At 33.2% G+C, this 22,112-nt stretch overlaps 1 protein-coding gene and 1 pseudogene across 4 annotated transcripts; one reads left to right on the top strand and one right to left on the bottom strand.

Moving 5' to 3' along the window:
• Window positions 1-1,875: 1,875 nt before the first annotated feature.
• Window positions 1,876-7,023, bottom strand: LOC145051010 (G2/mitotic-specific cyclin-2-like; annotated as a pseudogene).
• A 7,931-nt stretch (window positions 7,024-14,954) lies between these two features.
• LOC145088933 (uncharacterized) lies at window positions 14,955-22,071 on the top strand. Of its 4 annotated transcripts, none has more exons than XM_079027534.1 (11): window positions 14,955-15,182; window positions 15,555-15,602; window positions 16,288-16,402; window positions 16,531-16,731; window positions 16,841-16,963; window positions 17,160-17,197; window positions 17,354-17,477; window positions 18,417-21,047; window positions 21,147-21,242; window positions 21,331-21,467; window positions 21,557-22,071. In XM_079027534.1, the coding sequence occupies exons 3-11, from the start codon at window positions 16,325-16,327 to the stop codon at window positions 21,798-21,800; spliced, it is 3,672 nt and encodes a 1,223-aa protein (XP_078883660.1). In that variant the 5' UTR covers window positions 14,955-15,182; window positions 15,555-15,602; window positions 16,288-16,324; the 3' UTR covers window positions 21,801-22,071. The 4 variants fall into 4 exon arrangements, with proteins under 4 accessions (XP_078883660.1, XP_078883588.1, XP_078883631.1 ...); XM_079027462.1 differs by having other exon boundaries at window positions 14,955-15,230; XM_079027505.1 differs by having other exon boundaries at window positions 14,955-15,230; window positions 15,535-15,602.
• Window positions 22,072-22,112: the final 41 nt, after the last annotated feature.

Raw genomic sequence — 22,112 nt, 5'->3', positions numbered from 1 at the left:
TAATGTCTTAAGCACTTACGTCCATCTTTCAGGTCCAAGGCTAAATTATGTCCATCTTTCAAAAAATTTCCAACTTTATGACTTCACATGCCCATTAAGTGCTTAAGACAAGGTCTTAATCCATTAAGACCTTCTACAAGATGCATGGAGCAAAACTAACCACTGGGACTTCATTTTTATGACTTAGGACCCCTCCTAGGGTCTGAAAGGACAACTCAAATCGTCAAGAACATGCCATGCTCAAAATAAGATATTTGGGACCGAAAAGCATTACTAAAACACACATTTCTATATCTACATGATTGAAAGATAAAGTTGCAAGCTTTATAGCTTTGAAGGGTTTCAAATGAAGAGTAAGTCCCAGATCCGAAGTGCTTCATTCTTCCAAGATGAGCTTGACTTCGTTCCTTCTTCTACTAAGCACACAAACACACTTCTAGGCTAGAAATGGATTCTCAAGGTGAACTGGGGTTACAAACACGAATGAGAGGGTTGAGGTTGATAAGGTGAAGGGAAATAAGGCCATAAGGATGCTTAAATACCAGCCAAAACCTAAACATTAAGGTTACCTCTTTTAGCAGGTATGCCCACCGTACAATGATGTACTCCCAGTGTACTAGGGTGAGCCCTAGTACGCTCAGCGTACACCACGTACGCATGGCGTACTCCGAATCATCAAATTACAATAATGCCATTAAGGCCCTTTTTGCATCCACTTCTTGAACTTTGGGACCAAATGCAATATAAATGAATTAAAGGGGGTTAATTTAGAAGTACCTCACATCAGGATGTTACAATCGGAGGAAAATAAAGGTGTGATCATACACATCCTTCGGTAACATGTTTGCGAGATGTTATGATACATTGATTTTGGAATATTTGTACTTGATATGGGTTTCTTATGACTTAGGTTTGATTGAAAACAATGATTTTTCCTTAATTAAAAATGAAAAATTTTATTCGAAGCCTCAAATTACAATAATTCCATTAAGGCACTAGACAAAGCTAGAACGACCCGGGAGACTTTGGAACGATCTAGAACATGCTAGATCATACAAGAACGATTTGGATAATGTCGGGAAGACCTATAGATTTCTAGAGCATCGTAGACAAGTATACCATATTCTAGAGTCTTGTAAAGGCCATGTATATAATAAGAAGAGTCTAGATTAGTCAAGAATGATCGATACCTAGAAACTTCCATTTAAGGAGGTGTAAGGTACCTATAAATAGGAAGGATGTGTCATTTGTAGGAATCATTGGGAAGTTACCTTGTAAAGTAGTCAAGTCTATTATAGAAGCTTTCTTTCTTACTTTATAGCATTCCTTATCGCGTCTCTTGTTATCCTAGTCGTCAGTACATCGTAAGGAAGTGTTCCAAGCCTGACTTATTCGAAGAAACACTAAGTGGCACATGGTGATTGAGTCATCCCGTGACAATAAGTCATGAACGAGCTTTCCATATAGATGTTGTGTGAAGGGCAATGTGGTCTTCTAAATTGTTTAGAAACAATGGATGTAAGATTGGAATTGACTTTTATCATCGAATTTTAGAAAGCCAAGCAAAATGAGGTTCGACATCCATGAAAAAGAAAATGTTGTAAACTTGTAATATTCAGGAAACAAGAGTGAAATTATTTGTTTAATGAACCTAGAAGAAATCTTTCAATTACAAGTAGGGTGGGATTATTTTATTTTATATTTTAATTATAAAAAATATTAAAAATTTAAAAGATATGATTATAGTGACTATTTCCTAAAATATACCGATAAAAGTAATAGAACATTTTAGTGATTGAAATCCAATATAAATTCATAATTATCGTTCAATATGCACTACCATTTTCCTCTCATCTCCCCTACCATATACCTCGTCTATTCTAGTATCCTTATCAAGCTACGACAATAGAGTTTTGGGCGGCGGGGTATAGCCACCATGCCTTGTGCCCTGCTCAAGTACTTTTTGTATATTGCCTTCTCCTTCTCGCCATCCTTCACCATTAGATGAGATACCACCAACATCTTCATGCATTCCATCACTTGTGTTTCTATAAACGTTGTGTGCATTTCAAGTGTTTTATGTCACACAAGGGTTTGTTATGGGCTTTCAGTGCAACATAAACCGCTGACCCAGCGACCGTAGATAGAATAAATCTTATGATGACCTGGTATTTCATCATTCCCAATTTTGCATAGAAATACACCATCTGTTCCATCTGTAATTGGTATTCTAAATATTCTAAATATTCCAAATATCGTAATCAAATTACAAAAACGGTCCATGTGGTATAGTGGAAATTATAAGTTCAGTCCAACTATCGAACTTTGTTACATGGACAATCCTCGTGGTTTCAGTTTGTTGGGCATTTGGTACTATGGCTAAGACCATTAGATACGAGGCATTAATTTATTGTAAAATGACCATTTTTACCCCTATGCCATTTTTTTAATTTATACCGAAACGAAAAATAATGAAAAAAATACGTACTTCAATCTCAAGTGGGGTTATGGTTGCGGCGGCTGTAATGAACCTCGTGAGAAACACATACGACGTGGGAACTGTTAAACTCCATTCCAGTTGACTCAAAATTCATTTCTCCATCACCAAAACATCTTCTTTCTCGTACTGATTATTCAAGCTTTCCACAAAATCATACACCATTGGATCTGTCTACATTTCTACATATTTTGATGCAATAAGCATTAAGCATTGCAACAACTCCTAAACACCTTAGTTCTCTATTATCGATAGTTTTAGACGCCAAAAGTCTGTCAACGATGTTGACTGTAAGGTACAATGTCTCATTCATGAGATCGAATGCATCATGAGCCTCTATCAGCCAGTCGATCAGACTCGTCCTTTTCTTTTCGGCCATCTTAGGTTGTGTATGCATGTATTCATGAACGATGGTTTCATTCTACATCATAAACACATCAAGTAATTCAATGAAATTGTGTGTGTGTGTGTATATATATATATATATATATATATATATATATATATATATATATATGTATACACACACCTATACATGTTTGCATTTAGGGTTTTGTATCTATCTATATATGTAACTCAACAAGTTTGCAGAATTCGTATATGTCTCTCACATACTCTACATTAGCCAATTCATTATCAACATCTTGAGCATCAATATCGACAACATTTGGTTGTTTCGGGCAATGGACAGCCTTGCTCAGGGCAGTCAATGTTGAACTAAGTGACGTTTGAGGCGACTTGTTTTGTGAAGACCAAGATTTAGGTTTCTTCAATTCTTCGGTGTCTGGACTGATCTGGATCACAATTACATTTTGTGGCACTGATGGTGGTTTTGTCTTGATTATTTTAGCTTTTAACTTATTTACGTTCATTGCCATTAGTTTCTGTAAAACACCATCAATAAAAAGCCATGGGTCAATTTTGTAAAAAAAATTAATTAATTCTACATAAGTTAGAAAACAAAAAAAAAAAGGTTATGTAAAAATGGTGTAATGTTTAATTTGTGTGATTAATTAATAAATTTGAGAATTTCTTTTCACTTTTTGGTTTTCAGGTATTGCATTGGCGATCAATTGTGCACAGAAACTTCTTATAACAAGGCGAGTGATTGCAATAAGATTGCCGATTTCACTTAGTATCTTCTTCTCCATTACATCTGATGACAAAATTAACATTCAAACTTTCCAATTAAGAAAACCCAACAACAGTCAAGGATTTAAATTATGACGGTTTAGAATGGGAAAGAACATAAAATTTCACACATCAACAGAAAATCATCCAAGAAAACGGATAAAAACCCTGAAATCATATATTGATTATACGTAATTTAACCAGAAATAAAAAGCATTAACATAGAAACAATCACAAAGCTAGTAAATCCACTAAGCCTAAGAACAACCTCAAGAAACAGAGCATACAAGATTCAATCAAAAGCTAGTTTTGAATAAGGGTATACCTTGGTTTTCTTCTACAACAAAATCCCTTGAAGTAATCTTTCCAATTAAGAAAACGCAACAACAATCAAGAATTTAAATTACGATGATTTAGAATAGAAAGTACATAAAGGTGATCAACATAAAATCATCCAAGAAAAAAGATCAAAAACCCTGAAATCATACACTGATTACACACAATTTAACCAGAAAAAAAAACATTAACAAAGAAACAATTACGAAACCAGTAAATCTACTGAGCCTAAGAACAACTTCAAGAAACAGAGCATACGAGATTCAATCAAAAGCTAGTTTTGAATAAGGGTATACCTCGGTTTTCTTGTTTGACAACATCCCTTGAAGTCATCTTAACTGATCAGTGAATAGATTGAAATGGGACAAAGAACAAAGATCACAAGCACTCAAACAAAGGAAATTCCTTAATACAAGATGATTCGTATTCAGTTGGGGTTTGAAACGTAGGATTTATGGCGCCGTTATATGTTTGGTTAAACATCGTTTTAGTTTGGAAAAAGAATGTGATTATTAAATGAATGTTGGAGTCTATGTTCATCTGACTAAATGTGGGTTTATACTTTATAGAAACTGGTTTTTATCAAGAACGAGATTAATCCGTTATAAAATATTTGTCTGACAAAAATGAAGAAATGATCATTTAGTTTTTCAAAACGCATATATAGTTTGCTTACTCGGGAAGTGTTCGTGGTTAATTGGTCCCTCGATCGTTATCTAAATTTTGGCTTGTTAATTTTTTTTTGAAATGATCAAAAATTATTACTCTTTGACCAAATCTCTAAAAGACAATACACCATAAGAACCATTTATGTAATTTACATATTATTTCATTATATTTATGACCAAATAACAAGAAAAAACCCTAACTTTCTAGACACTCCTCCGTCTCACTCTCTCCATTACGAGTCCTCATCCCTGTATCTCCTTCCCATCATCTCCGACATCCCTCCCAAAATACCATGAGTAGTTACAGACAGAGTGTGCATAAAACCAACGTGGTGATGGGAGGTGAATTTTCAATAAGTTTTTGTTAACATGATGTAAGGGGTGGAAAACGACGAGATCGCGAGAGGCAAATGAGTGACCGATCAATGGTGGTGATGGTAGGGGGAAAAGTCGATCAATAATGGTGGTGGAAGAGTATGTGATGGTGATAGGCGAAGGAATGATGATGGTGGTGGCCTAACCCTTCTCCACCTTCTCCAAATTTGGCGCCCTGGCGCATGCCAACCTTCACATATACTTAGGTAAGGTAATGAGTTTGTGGCTTGTTGCATTTAGATGTCTACCACTTTAGAAAGAATATTTTAATCATGACAATATTGTTGGTTATAATGAAACAAAGGCGGCATACTAAAATTACTCACATAAGAACAACTCAACTATTTTAAACGAGAGCTACTACCCTATTTTTATATCCGGGAACATCCGTTTAAAGTTTCGTGATTAATTGGATCCTATTCAACAATTTTCACGACTTTGTTAAATTTACGGGTTAAAACTATTGTGATTATGAAATCAAATATTATATATGTTTGAGTCTAAAAACGTTCTCGGAATTTCCATATGGGTTGTGCAAGTATCTCAACAGATCAATTCACTTTTTGTTTATTAAGAAAATCGGTATTTTACTGATTTGATTTCTTAAAATGGACGTAACTTCTACATACGACTTCTGTTTTTGACGCTTTTTAGATCCATGAAGTCTCGAGAGTATAATCAATCCAATTTGATCATAGTTTGGTTTCAAGGATACTTGATGCAAAAAAAATCATTTTTAAAGTCACAAATAAAATTAATTTTTTGTGATTTTTGATTCGGTCCATAATGATAGACAATTTTGTTTAGCAGTTTGAGACGTTCTGAAATAATTATGAGTACAGTATATTTCGTATACATTATAAACATAAAATTACACATAATTGGTCTTTAATACATAGTGGTTCTCTATGGATTGACCACCGAACACTGACCCATTTTTGCAAAGTGGACCAAGTTTGACTTTAGGTCAATTTGAGGGTTTTAAGCTGTAGTTTAAGAATTGGACCCTGATTGTTGTATAGGTGACCTGTAGTACCAGTTTTTGGATTTGTAAGAGATGTAGTTATCTGCAAGACTGTGAGGTGATTTTCTTACTATACTTTGTATTATAGTATGTATCCTTATGTGTAGAATGATGGTATGTTGTAGTGATCTATTTGATTGGTAGATATGTTATGACTACCTGTATTGGTGGCTATTGTCTGTCTGTTTTTTTTTATGTTTTTATGTCGAAATATTGTGGTTGGTTGCGTTAAGGCGGTCCTGCTTTGTGTTGTAGGCCAAGATACCCAGGCGGTCCGGTCTACTATAAGCCTTGCGAGGTGGTCCAATCAGACTGTAGGCCCAAAGGAGCACTCCAAGCATCTTGTAGGCCTTGCGAGGTGGTCTAGGAAGACTGTAGGCTCATGTATGCATGCATTGTATGTGTATTGTTGTATTGGGTATTTTGGGGGAACTTACTAAGCTTAGGCTTACAGTTGTGGTTTTAAATATTTCAGTTAATTCAGAGGACTGGGGGAAGGCGGAGGCTTGATCATACACATCATCCTATGGATTGTTATCTTGAGAGATGTTATTTGATACTTCGATTTTTATTATTATGTTTTGGAAACAATGATGGTTGAATTACGTTTTTTATGAAAGGATTTGAAATTTTGAAAATTTTTACTATGGTTTTTGGGACATTACATTTGTTTTCAAGGCACATACATAATAAACATCATGTATATACTTCTTATCACCATCCTTTGAAAGAATCATAATCGTATCTTTGCCTTTGACAAGAGTCTTTGATAAATCACCAAAGCTAACGTCTCCATTTAATGTCTCGTCCAACTTTACAAATGGATCCTTATAACCACACATGTGGTTACTTGCACCATTATCAAAACACCAAATATTTTGCTTGCCTTCTTCATCTCCTTTCTGTGTGAGAAATACAACAGTTCCAAAATCTTTATCTTTATCTTCATTGTTGTAAAGTGACTTCTTTCTTCCACTTTTGGATGTTTGCATTTATAACTAAAATGACCATAGTTATTGCAATTATAACATTGAACCTGAGATGTGTCACTTTATTGTTGAAACCCACCTCTTCCTCTTCCCATGCTTTGAAATTCTCGCCTACAACCATAGAATTGATATCCACCTTAGCCTTGTCTACCAAGTCCACCTATGTATCCACCTCTATAACCACCACGATTTCCTCTGCCTTGTATATAGCTACTGCTAACTTGGGTTTCATTAATTAACATCGTGCTTTGTAAAGCTTGCTCCAATTTACCAGTATCATCATTTCCGTTCATTATCTGTTCATGGGCTTGAAGACTATCGATGAGCTCATCCATAGAAAAGGACAAATCTTTTGATTCTTCAATAGTTGTGACTGCATAATCAAATTTTTGATTGCTTGACTTGAAGCATATGATTTGATGTTTTATTTGTGATTCTATTCTAGTGATTATCTCTTTGTTTGAACTAGAATCCTTGAATTTGATTTGTGTTTGATTGGCCACTTTCATGAATTGAGTTTTTGTGTAGTTAATTAACTTTTAGGGCACCCAATCGTTCTATTAAGTTAATAATTTGTAACAAACAATAGGTTTTCTTATTTAAAACATACATCACATGTTTTCACACTTCCGAGCGTATGAGAAGAAATGAACATTGTTGGGAAGCTTGTACAAAACTTAATGCAATTTTACAATACAATCTAAGAGCGTCTTTAGGTTGAATTAGTAAAATTAGGTCTAGTCAAAGAGCTTGTTTTGGTTAGATAATTTAGCAAGCGAGAGGTATTAGAGCATGTTAATATCTTTCAGTACCAACTTAGAATATCAATTATGAATTACATCAAGTCATAATCAAGTTGAACAATAACATTAAGAACTAGAACTAGAACCACTCAATCAAATTGATTACAAGTTTATTTCATTTTATGCATGTTTTTTAAGTAGATTGTTATTTTATTATATTATTTTTGCAAACAAAATCCCCTTTTGTGATCAAAGTACCTTGCACAAAGAGGTATAGACTTTTATCTCGTGTCTTTGTGGTTCGACCCTGCTTGCCTTGTATTAGTTTTTAGTGTATTAAAGCAGTGTATTTGGAGTCCATTGTACCCCTAATATTTATTGGGTTTAACACACCTAACAAGTACAGACCCATAATACCTTCCACACCAATCCATACTTTCCTCAAGGATCGCCCCAAATCCTCCAAGTCACTCGTTTATCTATACATAAAACCCCTCAACAAGATAATGCTCCCAACACCGAATCTCTTCCTAGGTTTTCCTAGGTCAATCCCCACACAACTCTCCGCCATCAGCTTCCGAAGAAACTCCCCCTAACACCCTCTAACTACCTTATGAATACAATTACATATCACCGACACAATATAATTTTTCGAATGAAAGGTCTCACACTACAACAATTAGACTCAAACAAGAGTTGCACAATAGAGTTAAAACCTAACCTTCTAAAATTATTTAGTATCAATAATATGTAACTTAGCATATCCGCTTACTAATTAGCTGAAGTTAATGAGAAATCCTAAAAGCACAAAGCAAGCAACATTCGGGCATCGAGTAATTGGAATCAAGCATAACCTAAACAGGCCATCCTATCACTAACTGATTAGTACTAGCATGCAAGCCTACAAGCTCATACAACAGGCATACAAAGGCATCTCTCCTATCATTCTATAATGAAATCCTGGGCAGATCCTTAGCCCTAATCTAGCATGCGATTCACATATTCACAAATCAAAGCATAATATAAACATGTATGGGTATTTTGGGAAAACTTACTCGAGCTCGGTCGACTGCATGCACCACACCCCTTTCTTTTATTAGAAACTTTTTGTGTAAAATATTTCTTTTTATGAAAAAATTTACCAAATCCTCAGTTGAGTTCAGAAACACCCGAGAGTTTGCCTGAATCCCTCAAACCAAGGCTCTGATACCAACTTGAAACGTCCCAAATTTAAGACCAAAAGTTTCATTTTTATTTATAACAAAACCATCAACCCAAACATGTTTATAAAACCATAAAAGAAAATCAGAGTATTCCAATCAACCAATCCAATACAATACATCAGAGTTATGTAAATCGAAAATCACATTGTGTGTGATGCGGTCATCCCAAGCTCTTCCCATTCAAACCAGAAGTACCTGAAACATAAACTGAAAACCGTAAGCATGAAGCTTAGTGAGTTCCCCAAAACACCTCATACCATACATATCAACGTATAATGGGCCATGCCCCACACCCTTCAGGCCCCGCTCTGAACAGATATGTCAATAACATGAGATGGGGCCCGCCTCATCACATTCCTCGGGCCCCAACCGACATTCATACAGACACATAAAACACATGCAAGAATCACCAAGATAAATAACATACAATACACTCATTAAGCCCTCGCTTGACATCAGACCCCACCCGACATACATATCGTATAACATACATGCAAGATTCACACATATAACTAGCCTCCTAATCATAATAAACCATGGGTCGGCATTGGTGTCTTCGACCCTCCAAGTACAGTGAGGAAACTCAACTTAAACTGTTGAATATCTCAGATAAAAGCTCAGACTTCCGATCCAGAAAATCCATGCACTAACACCACCAAATAATACCCAAATAATAATTGGTCCACAAACCATAGCGGGAATCCTAGTCCAATGGCTAGTACTCGTGGTAAAAATGCATTTTACCCTTTCCTCACTTAGCCTAAAATCTGAGGCCCAATCCAATAGCACCAAAAAGCCCAATATGGCCAAACTTCCTAAATGAGGCCTAAAATCCATTATGGGCCTAATTCCAAGAAGGATCAAAGCCTAGCAATGGCCTAAAGTTAGAAGGATAATGGCCCAATAAGGCCCAAAACTCCTCTAGTCCAAATATAGACCAAACCGTAAAAGTCAACAAAGTCAACGACAACTGAGTACTCTCGGCGTACTCAGACTTACGCCCTACGTACACCAACAATCACTAGCATGGCTTACGCCCGACATACATATCGCATAACATGCATGATCAGGGACTGGGAAACGTACGTGCCCATTAAGCACTTTTCCCATTAAGTGCTTAATACTTGCAACCAAAAACGTAAACTTCAGATCCAAGTCTTATTAAACATCTTAATCCATAAATTCATGAACTTTGAGCCTTAGCATGGCTCAAAAGGACCCAAACCTTACTTTTAACATTCCACTTTTACCAAAATGACCTAAACACATGCATAGTTGATCCACAACCATCAAGATGCTAACTTTATGGACTAAGGACCTCAGAAACATCAAGAGAAGCAACATCTAACATTTGGAGTGGAAGAAACCCACTAAATCTCATCGTATGACCAAAAAGGGACCAAAACTTCATAAAGACTATATCTAAGCATACAAGGAGCAAGTTCCAAGCTTTTATACCTCAATGAAGCTAGAAATGATGTGAGAAACATGGATCTACAAACTCTCCTTTGGTTAAGGCTCCTTCTTCTAAGCTCTTCTTCTTCAATCCCACCAACACACACTAGAATCACACACAAGAAGGTCAAATCTCTTCAAGAAGGGCTAAGGTTTCAAAATTTGACCAAAAGGGCGATGGAGGCTAGGAAATGAAAGGGTCATGGGTCATAGTGTTGTTTAAATAAGGTCCAAACCTTAGAATTTAGGGTTTGCCCTCTAAGTGCGTACGCACAACATACTCCAGTTTTTCCAGAATTGGCAAAATTGCCCCCTAAGGACCAAATATGCAAAAATTTCACACACCAATGGTCAAAATGAAAAATACTTTGAATCAGGTGCTACACCTAATAACATAAACAATAGACCAATAAGTCATAAGGCCTAAGTTATAAGCCATAAACCATAAACCATAATTTATAACCCACAAGTTAAAAGTCATAGGTCATAAGACATAAATCACAAACCATAAACCATAAGCCTTAAAACCTAAACCATATGTCGTATATTCTAAACCATAACCATGAGTGGTCTAATATGATAAGCTAACTTATACCACAATTTAAGATACCAAACAAATTTAGACCGTGGTTCTATATTTGTTATAATCTTCAGACATTTTTTAAATAGATTTTTATATGTGGTGGACCCAACATCCTTTCTCTTTGTTTTGCAAAAAGAAAAAAAACCCTCAAATGTCTTTAAATTTTAATGTATAAAAGTATCAAGAATAGCATAAATAAAAACAAAAGAATTATGTGTGTGAAACCAAAAAAGTTGGTCCAAACAAAAAAATTTGTAAACTTAATTTTTTTTTTTGAGAAAAAATGTTAATGTTTTTTTTTTTTGAAAAAATGTTGAATTTATTTTCTATTTTTTTATATAAAACATAAAGATTACCGGTAAACCTACAAGACGAAAAAAATATTCTTTTATATAGTTAACCTTAATAATAAATAATAATAATAATAATAATAATTATTATTATTATTATTATTATTATTATTATTATTATTAGTCTTCAGTGTTTTCTTGTTTTAGAGTATGCGGTATGGGCCAAAAACGAGAAGCAACATGCTGATGTGGCATGCCTCAACGGTGTCATGACGGGGGGAACACCGCCCCCAACTTGTTGAATCTTGTTATGGTGAATCTTGTGGTAACGAGGACGAGATGAAACAAGAAAAATGATTGGCTATCTCCTTCATCAACCAATCAAATAATTTTTTTTTATTTTCTCTCTCTACCTCTTAACATGATATAATATTTGGAACACCATTTCCCCCTTGGTGTTATGGATGAGGTGACACCAATTTGATGTTATATCCCGTTGCCCACACCCAATGCTCTTATGTATTTTCACCAAAAGATCTTGTTAAGTAGATGTTTAGAAGTGCTTTTTAAAAAATAATAAGTTAAAAAAAATATTTGACTAACATTGATTTTATAAATAAAAAAATAACTTTTCAAAAAAATCATCAATTCTTGATTTTTTCAAGAAGCCAATAAACATTTTGAAAAACAATCTCATACAGGATCTAAAAGTTCCCTTTTCTACAAGAGAAATTAAATATCCTCCTACTTTTGTTCCTACAAATCCTCCTAAATGATGACATGTGTCATATTAATGTATTAAAATATCATTAAATAAGCATTAAATGATACACATGTCATTTTTCAATTGGGTAGGAGGATTTGTAGGAAGAAGTAGTAGGAGGATATTTAATTTCCCTTTTCTACAAGAGAAATTAAATATCCTCCTACTTTTGTTCATACAAATCCTCCTACCTAATTAAATGATGACATGTGTCATATTAATGTATTAAAATATCATTAAATAAGCATTAAATGATACATATGTCATTTTTCAATTGGGTAGAAGGATTTATAGAAAGAAGTAGCAGGAGGATATTTAATTTCCCTTTCTACAATGTTTCGACAAATTCTTTTACATATAACAACAAATTTATTTTACAATTGTCAAGCAAATAGATAAATAACAATGTATAAATTTTTATGTAAAACAAGCAATATTTATAACATCACAATTGAATGATTGATGTCATCATACAAGTGGTTGGAATCATCAATGATTTAACTTGATGAAATTTGTCTCGTCCTCCAAGTGGTATAAATCATTTGAACCAAGAAAACTAATGTTGTTGTCGTGCTTTAATTTTGTTGCTCTTTCTTGCCATTGATTATAGATAATATTGGGTTGTTTTATATTATTTACTGAGATGTATATGAATATAATATATTTGCTTCGTCTTATATTTATAACACCAGTATAAATGTTTTTTCTTATTTATATTTTTTATTTTAAGATTTAAGGCTCATATTAATTTGGTAATTATAACTAATTTATAAAGATTTAAGATCTATAAAAATCTAAGCGACCTACAATTTTGTTTTTTGTTTTACTGAAAAATCTACATGGCCTATGAAAAAAATTAATTTTCAAGCTACACATGTGAGAATCGAAGTGATTTGTATTTTTCTTTTTGGTTTTTACATATTATCTTTGTGATTGGTAGAAGGCAACATGATGTAATGATTGATATAACTTTGTATGTGAAAATTATAATTTTTTTTCAAGTTATATTACTAAATGACGGTGTTGTTATGCGTTTGAAGTAGAAGTAAATGAAGATATGATCCTGAAAATATACGACATTTTTAATTAATGCTTGTTGTAGTTTTTTTAATGAATATAATTTTAATTTTTAGTTTTATTTTTTAATTTAAATTAATAAATGTTTATTTAAAAAAAGAAATGTAATTATAGTGTGTGCGTGAGCGGAGCCACCTATGAGTAAAGGTAGGCCAGATCCACCCTCAAAATTTCAATTATATATATATATATATATATATATATATATATATATATATATATATATATATATATATATATATATAGAGAGAGAGAGAGAGAGAGAGAGTTAGGTTCAAATGTTTTCACTATTTATTGTGTGCATGTATGATTAATTCTGGACCAATCATTTTAGTTATTTAAAAAAAATAATTAATGCATATTAAATGTTGAAGATATAATTAATATCCATTATATCTTCAACATGTAATATGCATTAATTACTTTCTTAAAATAACTAATATATATATATATATATATATATATATATATATATTATTTTGTTTCTTACATTTATTATGTGCTAGAATGCACCAATAGGAATTGAGTAAATTAGATAATTATTTAATTAAATAAATATAGATATTAAATGATTTCCATAATTATATGTATATTAAATGATATCCATAATTATAATTCTTTTTTTATGGAAACTAATTAAATCTGTCATTAATGTCAGCAATAACATTCTTTCAGAATGAATTCGCATCTAGGTTTTTATATATGAGTACGTATTTTGTTTCAGGACTCATTCACTTAAAATACAATAAATTTGCATGGAATTTGAAGAACGATATTGTATTCTACTAGAATACACTCTCATTATGCTGTAATACACTCTCATTCTTTTAGATATGAATTTATTCTGAAAGAATATTATTGTTAACATTAATGATGAATTTAATTAGTTTCCATAAAAATGAGTTATAAGTATGGATAGCATTTAATATAGATATAATTAATACTAAATTTTCTATTGGTGCATTCTAACACACAATAGATATGAGAAACATTTGAACCTACCTACCTATATATATATATATATATATATATATATATATATATATATATATATATTGTTATTTGTTCTATTACAATAACATTTTCAAATGAATGTGACCTGTGATGTTTACGTGAATATCATTTTCATGTATTCTCACTAATTTTTATTTATTTTTGTTTTCACGCATCGTTTTTCACTCATTTTCATTATTAGAGAATACGATTCAATAAACATTCTAACAACATTATGACAGAATGAGAATAATATATATATATATATATATATATATATATATAATAACATTATATATGATTTAATTAGTGATAATGCATGATAATTACAATAGTTATGTAAGAATGAACATATTCACATTATCAAACAATGTATTTTCTTTATCATTATCATATAATTGAATTGTCCACACGTGCACATAATAGATGTCAATCCATATTTGAACCTAACTCACACACACACACTCTCTCTCTCTCTCTCTCTATATATATATATATATATATTGAAAAACAAAGAAAATATAATAATAATAATAGATAATTTAATGATGTAACAAGGAGTGTAATTACTTTAATAATTAAATTGATGCATTGATAAAGATATTTTACATTTTTATGTATTTTATACTCATGATAAAATCAAGTAACAAAAAAAATGCAATTTTAGAGTGTCAAAAAATTTAATAACTTTTCATAATAAAAATATTTTAACAATAATGAAAATAAAAATAATTTGTATTTTTCCGGAATTTGTCATAAGTTTTTATGACCACATTCGGTGCATAATATATTATCCAAGAGACCAAGACCAAGAGTCATGGCTTTGGCGCGATGTCATTTCTGCTATTTTTCTCACTTTCTGCTTTTTCCCATTTCCCCTTTTCATTTCAATGGCCAACTCAACTGATTAAAGAATCCGAAAACCCAGTTGTAGTTACTGCCTTTTCACGCTTATACTTCACATAATCTCTGTCAGATTCCCTGAATTTTGCTTCAATTGCAAGTTGCCCTTCTCATCAGATCTTGCATTTTTGTGTAATACAGTTTATATATCCATTCCAATCTCTATCATACTTTCTCAAAGTAAGCTTCGAATGCGATGTTTAAACTTCTAAAAAACATCTTCACCTTTGATTTGCTATCTTTAATAATGTTCCCCATCAAAGGGTTTCTCCAAATTTTTAAAATTGATTTTTTTGTCGATACTTTTAGCGAAACTAATTGATTTCAAATGGTGTTCTCACTAAACTTTTGAAGTTTGACACTTACCGAGCTGATTTCCCTTTCGTTTTTTCCTACTCCGAGAGCACATTTTGGTTTCTTTCTTTTTGGTCGTTTTAAAGAGTCCTTTTACAATTTTAATGATTTAATTTTAATTAATCTGTAGTTCCTGTTCATACTTTTTAGGGTTTCGGACCAGAGTGGACTTCATCACAATAAAAAAATCTGAAGAAGGTAAGCATTTATTGGTTCAGGCTCAATTAATGAATTTTTTGAATCGTATTTGCAGATTTTTCTGTTCCATATTTATTACACACTTCTGCGACTGCAATGTGAGCCCATTTTGATGTGCAATGGAGTTTTAGTTTTCTGTTATTTGGGGGGAACATATGAGCATCAGACATGATTAACTTTCTTTATTATTATTTTTAGTTTAAAAAAAGTTATTTTGTCGTCATTAATGTTGACACATGAAATTCTGAACTTCTTTGACTTTCGTTTTGGAAAAATTCCAAGCTAAATTTACATAACTTCCTATTCTCATGTTTACAAATTATTGATATTGTTGATTTTTATCCAAAAAGGTTGCATTTTTTTTCCCGTTACTCAAGGGTATATAAGATATTTGACTAACAACAAATCACTTTCCATTGACTCTATAGGCATGATTAAGTTTCTTTATTATTCTTTAAGAAAAGTTAGCTTTCTTCCTTAACGCTGAAACATGAAAATGGAACTTTCCCCTTTATTTTTGCAAAATTTCAAGTCAAATTGACCTAATTGCCTATTCTCATGTACACAAATTATTGATAGTCTGTTCTTTACTTTTTCAGAATTACAATTTGGGTTTAGTTGGAGATAATTTGATGTATTATTGAGTTCTGTTGAATCAATTGGAACTGTTTTTGCAAATTTTCAGGCAGTGATCTTGATTTGAGGTTCATGGTTGCACAGTGATGTTGAGGGCTACCAAATGGAAGCTTGAGAAGGCTAAAGTAAAAGTTGTTTTTCGGCTTCAGTTTCATGCTACAAATGTATGTTGAGTTCCTCATTCTGTCTCTTTTCTTCAATTACTCATTCAATCCCTGTTTCCTTTTTTTCCCATTAAGTCCTGTATGGATAAAGAAACTTATATGTTTTATTGATGGTTTCAATGTATCAGATTCCACAGAGTGGATGGGATAAGTTATTTATTTGTCTGATACCAATCGAATCTGGAAAGATCATTGCAAAAACTAGCAAAGCAAATGTAAGAAATGGAGCATGTAAATGGGCAGATCCTATCTATGAAACTACAAGACTTCTACAAGATGCTAGAAACAAACGATATGATGACAAGTTGTACAATCTCATTGTGGGAATGGTAAGCGGGGTGATTTCCAATTATCCATTTTATAAAAAAAAAATATAAAAATTTGAAATATATTTTCATCTTTCAAGTTAGATTACTAAATGTTTGTAAGTGTTTTCAGGGTACTTCAAGGGCTAGCATTCTAGGTGAGGCTACCATAAACCTTGCTGAATATGCAGATGCATCAAGTCCTTTGGTTGTTTCTTTGCCTCTTGATGGATCTGACCATGGAATCCTTTTGCATGTGAGGAATCTAAAATCTTTGACTCTAGTCTTCATTCCTTGACTTTTTTTTTTCTATTAAGTTGTTCATCTATACCAAGTAAAAAAGAAACAGTCATATGTATAATTGTATATAGCTTAAGTTTTTGTATTAAGTTGTTCATTTATTTCTTTTAATCTTTTCAAGTGGATGGTTGACTTGATCTTTTTGGTGGCAGGTTACAGTTCAGTTGCTGACAGCTAAAACTGGATTCAGGTATCTTATCATCAATTGCTCTGTCCTCCCTATAAAGGCTGCAACTTTATGTTTTTTAGATGTGAAATTACATTATTAAAAGTAAATCAGTTATCATTATTGAAGGGTATTTTAGATATTTATCAAATAGTCAAACCTTGTTCTGAAACTATGCAGAGAATTTGAGCAGCAATTTGATAGGGGACTTCAGAGCAGCAGCAACCTAAATCGGGAAGTGGAACCTAGCTTTGCAACATCGTTGTCTTCTGAATTAACAATCTCTGAAGATCATGGAAATAAGGTTTGATTGTCTTTTCGATTATCTATTGAATGTCTACAATACCCTTTAATATTGATAGTAGTTATGTGGACCAAATTTATTGCATCATAATTTATAATGATGATAGTGGGCAAATAGGTAGCTTTAGCTTGAAAAACTTGCCAATAAAGGAAATATTCCCATCCAATGAAAGTTGAGATATTTCCTTTTTGGGGCAGATCACAATAATTAGCAACATAATTTAACCTTATTTCATTTTGGTCATTGGAATTTAAAACTCGTCATTAAAACATTCTACTCTTTGAATTTAATTATTTTTGGTGATTTCAACCAAAAAATCTGTAACATGTTGATGAAGTTGGATAGTTTTATTAGTGGTCTCCAAAAGTTGTATGATTTTAATAACAAAGCTTAAAGCCAAATGACTTGATTAGACATGAAGTGAAAGTGTAATGTTAATTAATTATTATATTTTACCCTTTTTTTGCCAATGTTTCAAGATAGAGACAGCCACTTGCCCTATATCACTATTTTAAATCATGATGATGTTTTGCTTTTGGTCCACAAGATTCCTTTATTTTGTTATTATTAAAAGGTTTTAAAGATATTATATTAGCATTCAAACAAGTTGTATACACTAGTGTAGACCCACATTGCAATATTCATGGGACACATGGAGTAGAAACTCTTTTTGCATGCTGTGTACCTATGATATGATTCTTTTTAGTGATAATGTATAAATAAATATGCCACCCTTTTTATACACTTTTCCCAAGTTGGGATCACATACATTATTTTTAATTTTTTAATAATTAAGCCACCCTAACAGGGTTCCACCACCAAATAGGTCAATTCTAGCCAAAAAGTCGCCAGAACATTGTAAAATGATCAAAATACAAGCATTTTACATTATTTATTACAAGATAAACTACTCTTATCTTTTTGCTTTTCTTTAAATAGGTTAATACAGAAACACATTTGGGATCAGAACCTAAAGAGCTTATTACAATTGTTGAAGAAACAGGCATACATGAAGAATTTTCAGAATGTTATTATTCTGATAAACATGAATTGCCAAGTATCCATGAATCCCGGGATTCAAACGGGCCCACATGTAGTCAAAGCCCAACAACTGAAAAACCAGATCAGTCCAATCATCAAGGATGGAATTCAGATTATTCAATGAATAATAACTTAGCAATTGCTCATGAAGAGAATCACAGACTCAGAGGAAGCTTGGAAATGGCTGAGGCTTCCATTTCAGAACTTAAACTGGAACTAATTGCTTTGCATACTCATGCTAATGAAATGGGAATGGAAACACAAAACATTTCACAGCATCTAATGGCTGAGATTTCTTCAGGCCAAAAACTAGAAAGAGAGATTATGGTGCTCAAATCAGAATGTTCCAAGTTCAAAGATGAACTACAAAAGCTAAAAGAAGTAAAATCAAGGCCCAAATCTATTGAAAGGACCCAGGCCCATCAACCCACATGGGCAAACGGGCTTTTACTTGTGGAGAATCGAATACGTGAGCTCCAACAAAAGATTCCTTTTGGGATTACTGCATCTAATTTAAACTCAGATTTGGAGGTGCTTCTTGGAATCCTACATGATCTTGAAAAGGAAACGGTTTTCACAAACGGTTTTGATTCGGTAGAAGGTAAAAGTTTTCAAGTTTTAAGGGAGGTGGATGAATTGAAAACCGAAAAGGGAAATCTAATTAGAAAAATGGATGAGATGGAGTGTTACTATGAGGCACTAGTTCAAGAGCTTGAAGAAAACCAAAAACGGATTCTGGGAGAGTTTCAGAGCCTTAGATATGAGCATTCAACATGTGTTTACACAATTTCAACCTGCAAAGCAGAGACTGAAATGACACGTCGTGATATGAACAATCAAATATTAAGATTCATTGAAGAAAGACAATCTTTGGGTTGTGTTAATGAAGATCTTACAAAAAGAGTTGCATCTTCAGAAGTACGTGTGCAAGAGCTCGAGAAAAACCGGGAACAGATTCTTAAAGAATTCAAGAGCCTTAAAAACGAACATTCGACATGTGCTGAAACTATTACCACATACAAATCCGAGACTGAGTCCATACGCCGTGATATGAACAATCAAACCTTAAAGTTTGCTAAAGAAAGACATGCTTTGGGTTGTCTTAATGAGGAGCTTGAGAAAAAGGTTAACACTGCAGAATCACGTGTGCGAGAACTCGAGGGAGAGCTTCAAAGTCTTAAGAACGAACATTCAAAATGTGTTGACTCAATTTTGACCTGTAAATCCGAGATTGAAATGTTGAAATCTGATGAAAGACATGATTCGGGATGTGTTAATGAGGATCTTGAGAAAAGGGTTTTGAATGCTGAATCACGTGTGCGAGAGCTTGAGGAAAACCGGGAATGTATTCTTGAAGAACTCGAGAGCTTAAAAAGTGAGCATTCAACATGTGCAGATGCATTTTCAACCTGTAAATCTGAGACTGAATTGATACGTGATGAAATGAATGATAAAATATCAAAATTGACCGAAGAAATACATGCTTTAGATTCTGCTAACAAGGAGCTCGAGAAAAATCGGGAACAGATTCTTGGAGAGTTTGAGAGCCTTAAAAACGAGCATTCGACATGTATCGATACAATTTCAACCTGCAAATTGGAGATTGAATCAATACGCAATGAAATGAACAATAAAATCTCAAACTTTATAGAAGAAAAACATGCTCTGGATTGTGTTAACGGAGAGCTTGAGAAAAGGGTTGTGAATGCAGAAGCACGTGTTCAAGAGCTCGAGAAAAACCGGGAACAGATTCTTAAAGAATTTGAGAGCTTAAAAAACGAGCATTCGACATGCAAATTTGAGTCTGATTCAATACACGATGAAATGAAGGAGAAAATCTTGAAATTTACAGAAGAAAAACATGATTTGGAACGTGTTAACAAAGAGCTTGAGAAAAGGGTTACAACTGCTGAGTCAGCACTTGTAAGGGCCCGGTCAAATTACTCGATTGCAGTGACTCAATTGCAGAAGGACCTTGACATGCTATCAGGCCAGGTTGCTTCTATGTTTGAGACTAATCAAAATCTGATTAAAGGAACTTTTTCAGAATCTTTGATAATCGAAAATGATAATGAAAAACATGAAAAGAAGGATCCAGAAAGGGAAGGGGAAGGGGGGTCTGAATCATTACGTATGGCCTTCATGAAAGAACAATGTGAAACAACAGTGCAAGAATTAAAGCAACAACTTTTGGTTTCCAAAAGGGATGCTGATAACATATTGTTTAAATTACAAGATGCCCTTGATGAGATTGATAGTAGGAAGAAATCCGAAGCTTCTTACTTGAAAAAGATTGAAGAATTGTCTTTCAAGATTGTGGGATTGGAAGCCGAGTTAGAATCTTTACATTCTGAACTCGAATGTGCTCTTTTGAATCTTGAATGTTGTAAGGAAGAGAAACAAAAGATTGTTTCTATCATGGAAGAATGTGAAGAGGAGAAGATGAAAATTGCATTAGAACTTTCTTTGTTGCAAGACCAGATTGCCACTAAACAAAAGATGGCTGGTGACATAGCACAAATCAACAAGGTAAAACTAATCATTTCTTAGTTTTGACAATGAGGGGGGCATTAGCGTCTTTTTCCACATTTTTTTTGGGTGTGATTGATATTTGTTGTTGTAATGTAGTTGGAGGGGTTGAAGAAGGAGAGATCCATTCTTTCAATGATGAGTAGTGGCTCAAATTTTCAAGATTTACAGAGAGAACTTGTGCAACTACACAAGGTGATTTCAGCAAAAATACAGAATAACATTAACATTAATTAATTATCATTTTTATTGGTTATGATTGTTAGTTTTGTTGCTTCTTAAGGCTAATGAAGAGCTCGGGGGAATATACCCAAATTTTACGGATCTCCCGGGAGATGGAAATGCATTAAAGAGGGTGCTTGCATTGGAAATCGAGCTTGCTGAAGCACTGACATCAAAGAACAAATCGAGCATCCGAAGGTAAAATTAAGTAATCATAACTCAATTTTGACCAAATAGACTTTGAAAGTCAAACAAACTAACATGATAATCTTTTTATATATTTTCAGTTCTTTCCTTAAACAACACAGCGATGAGGAAGCGGTTTTTAAAAGCTTCAGAGACATCAATGAGGTGATCAAAGACATGTTGGAAATGAAGAACAAATATGTAGATGTGGAAAATGAACTGAAGGAGATGCATGAACGCTATTTGGAGTTGAGTCTGCAGTTTGCTGAGGTGGAAGGTGAGAGACAAAAACTTATGATGACAGTGAAGAACTCAAGATCACCCTCCATTGGAAACCCTAGATAAGATAAAGATAAGATAACAATCTTTTGTACTATGTAGAATCTAAATTAGTCTATCATAATGTTGTTATAAAATCAGCAGAATCTGTGAATAGGTTTCGGGTTTAGCTGAGTCAGCAGGTGTGAAAAGGGATAGAAGCAAGTGTGTAAATGGGTTTTAGTTGCACAGACATTTTAACCATGTTTTTGGGTGTTTGAAGTTTTTCTTTTAGTGAGATCCATGTTGTGAATTGTAATTCATATTCTGATATTAGTAGAAAGGTTTGATTCTTTTATTGCTGATTTGGTGGTTGTTTTTAGTCATTCCATTAATGTA

This window comes from Lactuca serriola, chromosome 1 (assembly GCF_051521515.1).
Source record: "Lactuca serriola cultivar US96UC23 chromosome 1, Lser_US96UC23_V15, whole genome shotgun sequence".
Taxonomy (NCBI): domain Eukaryota; kingdom Viridiplantae; phylum Streptophyta; class Magnoliopsida; order Asterales; family Asteraceae; genus Lactuca; species Lactuca serriola.
This window is presented reverse-complemented; position numbering and strand designations above follow the sequence as displayed.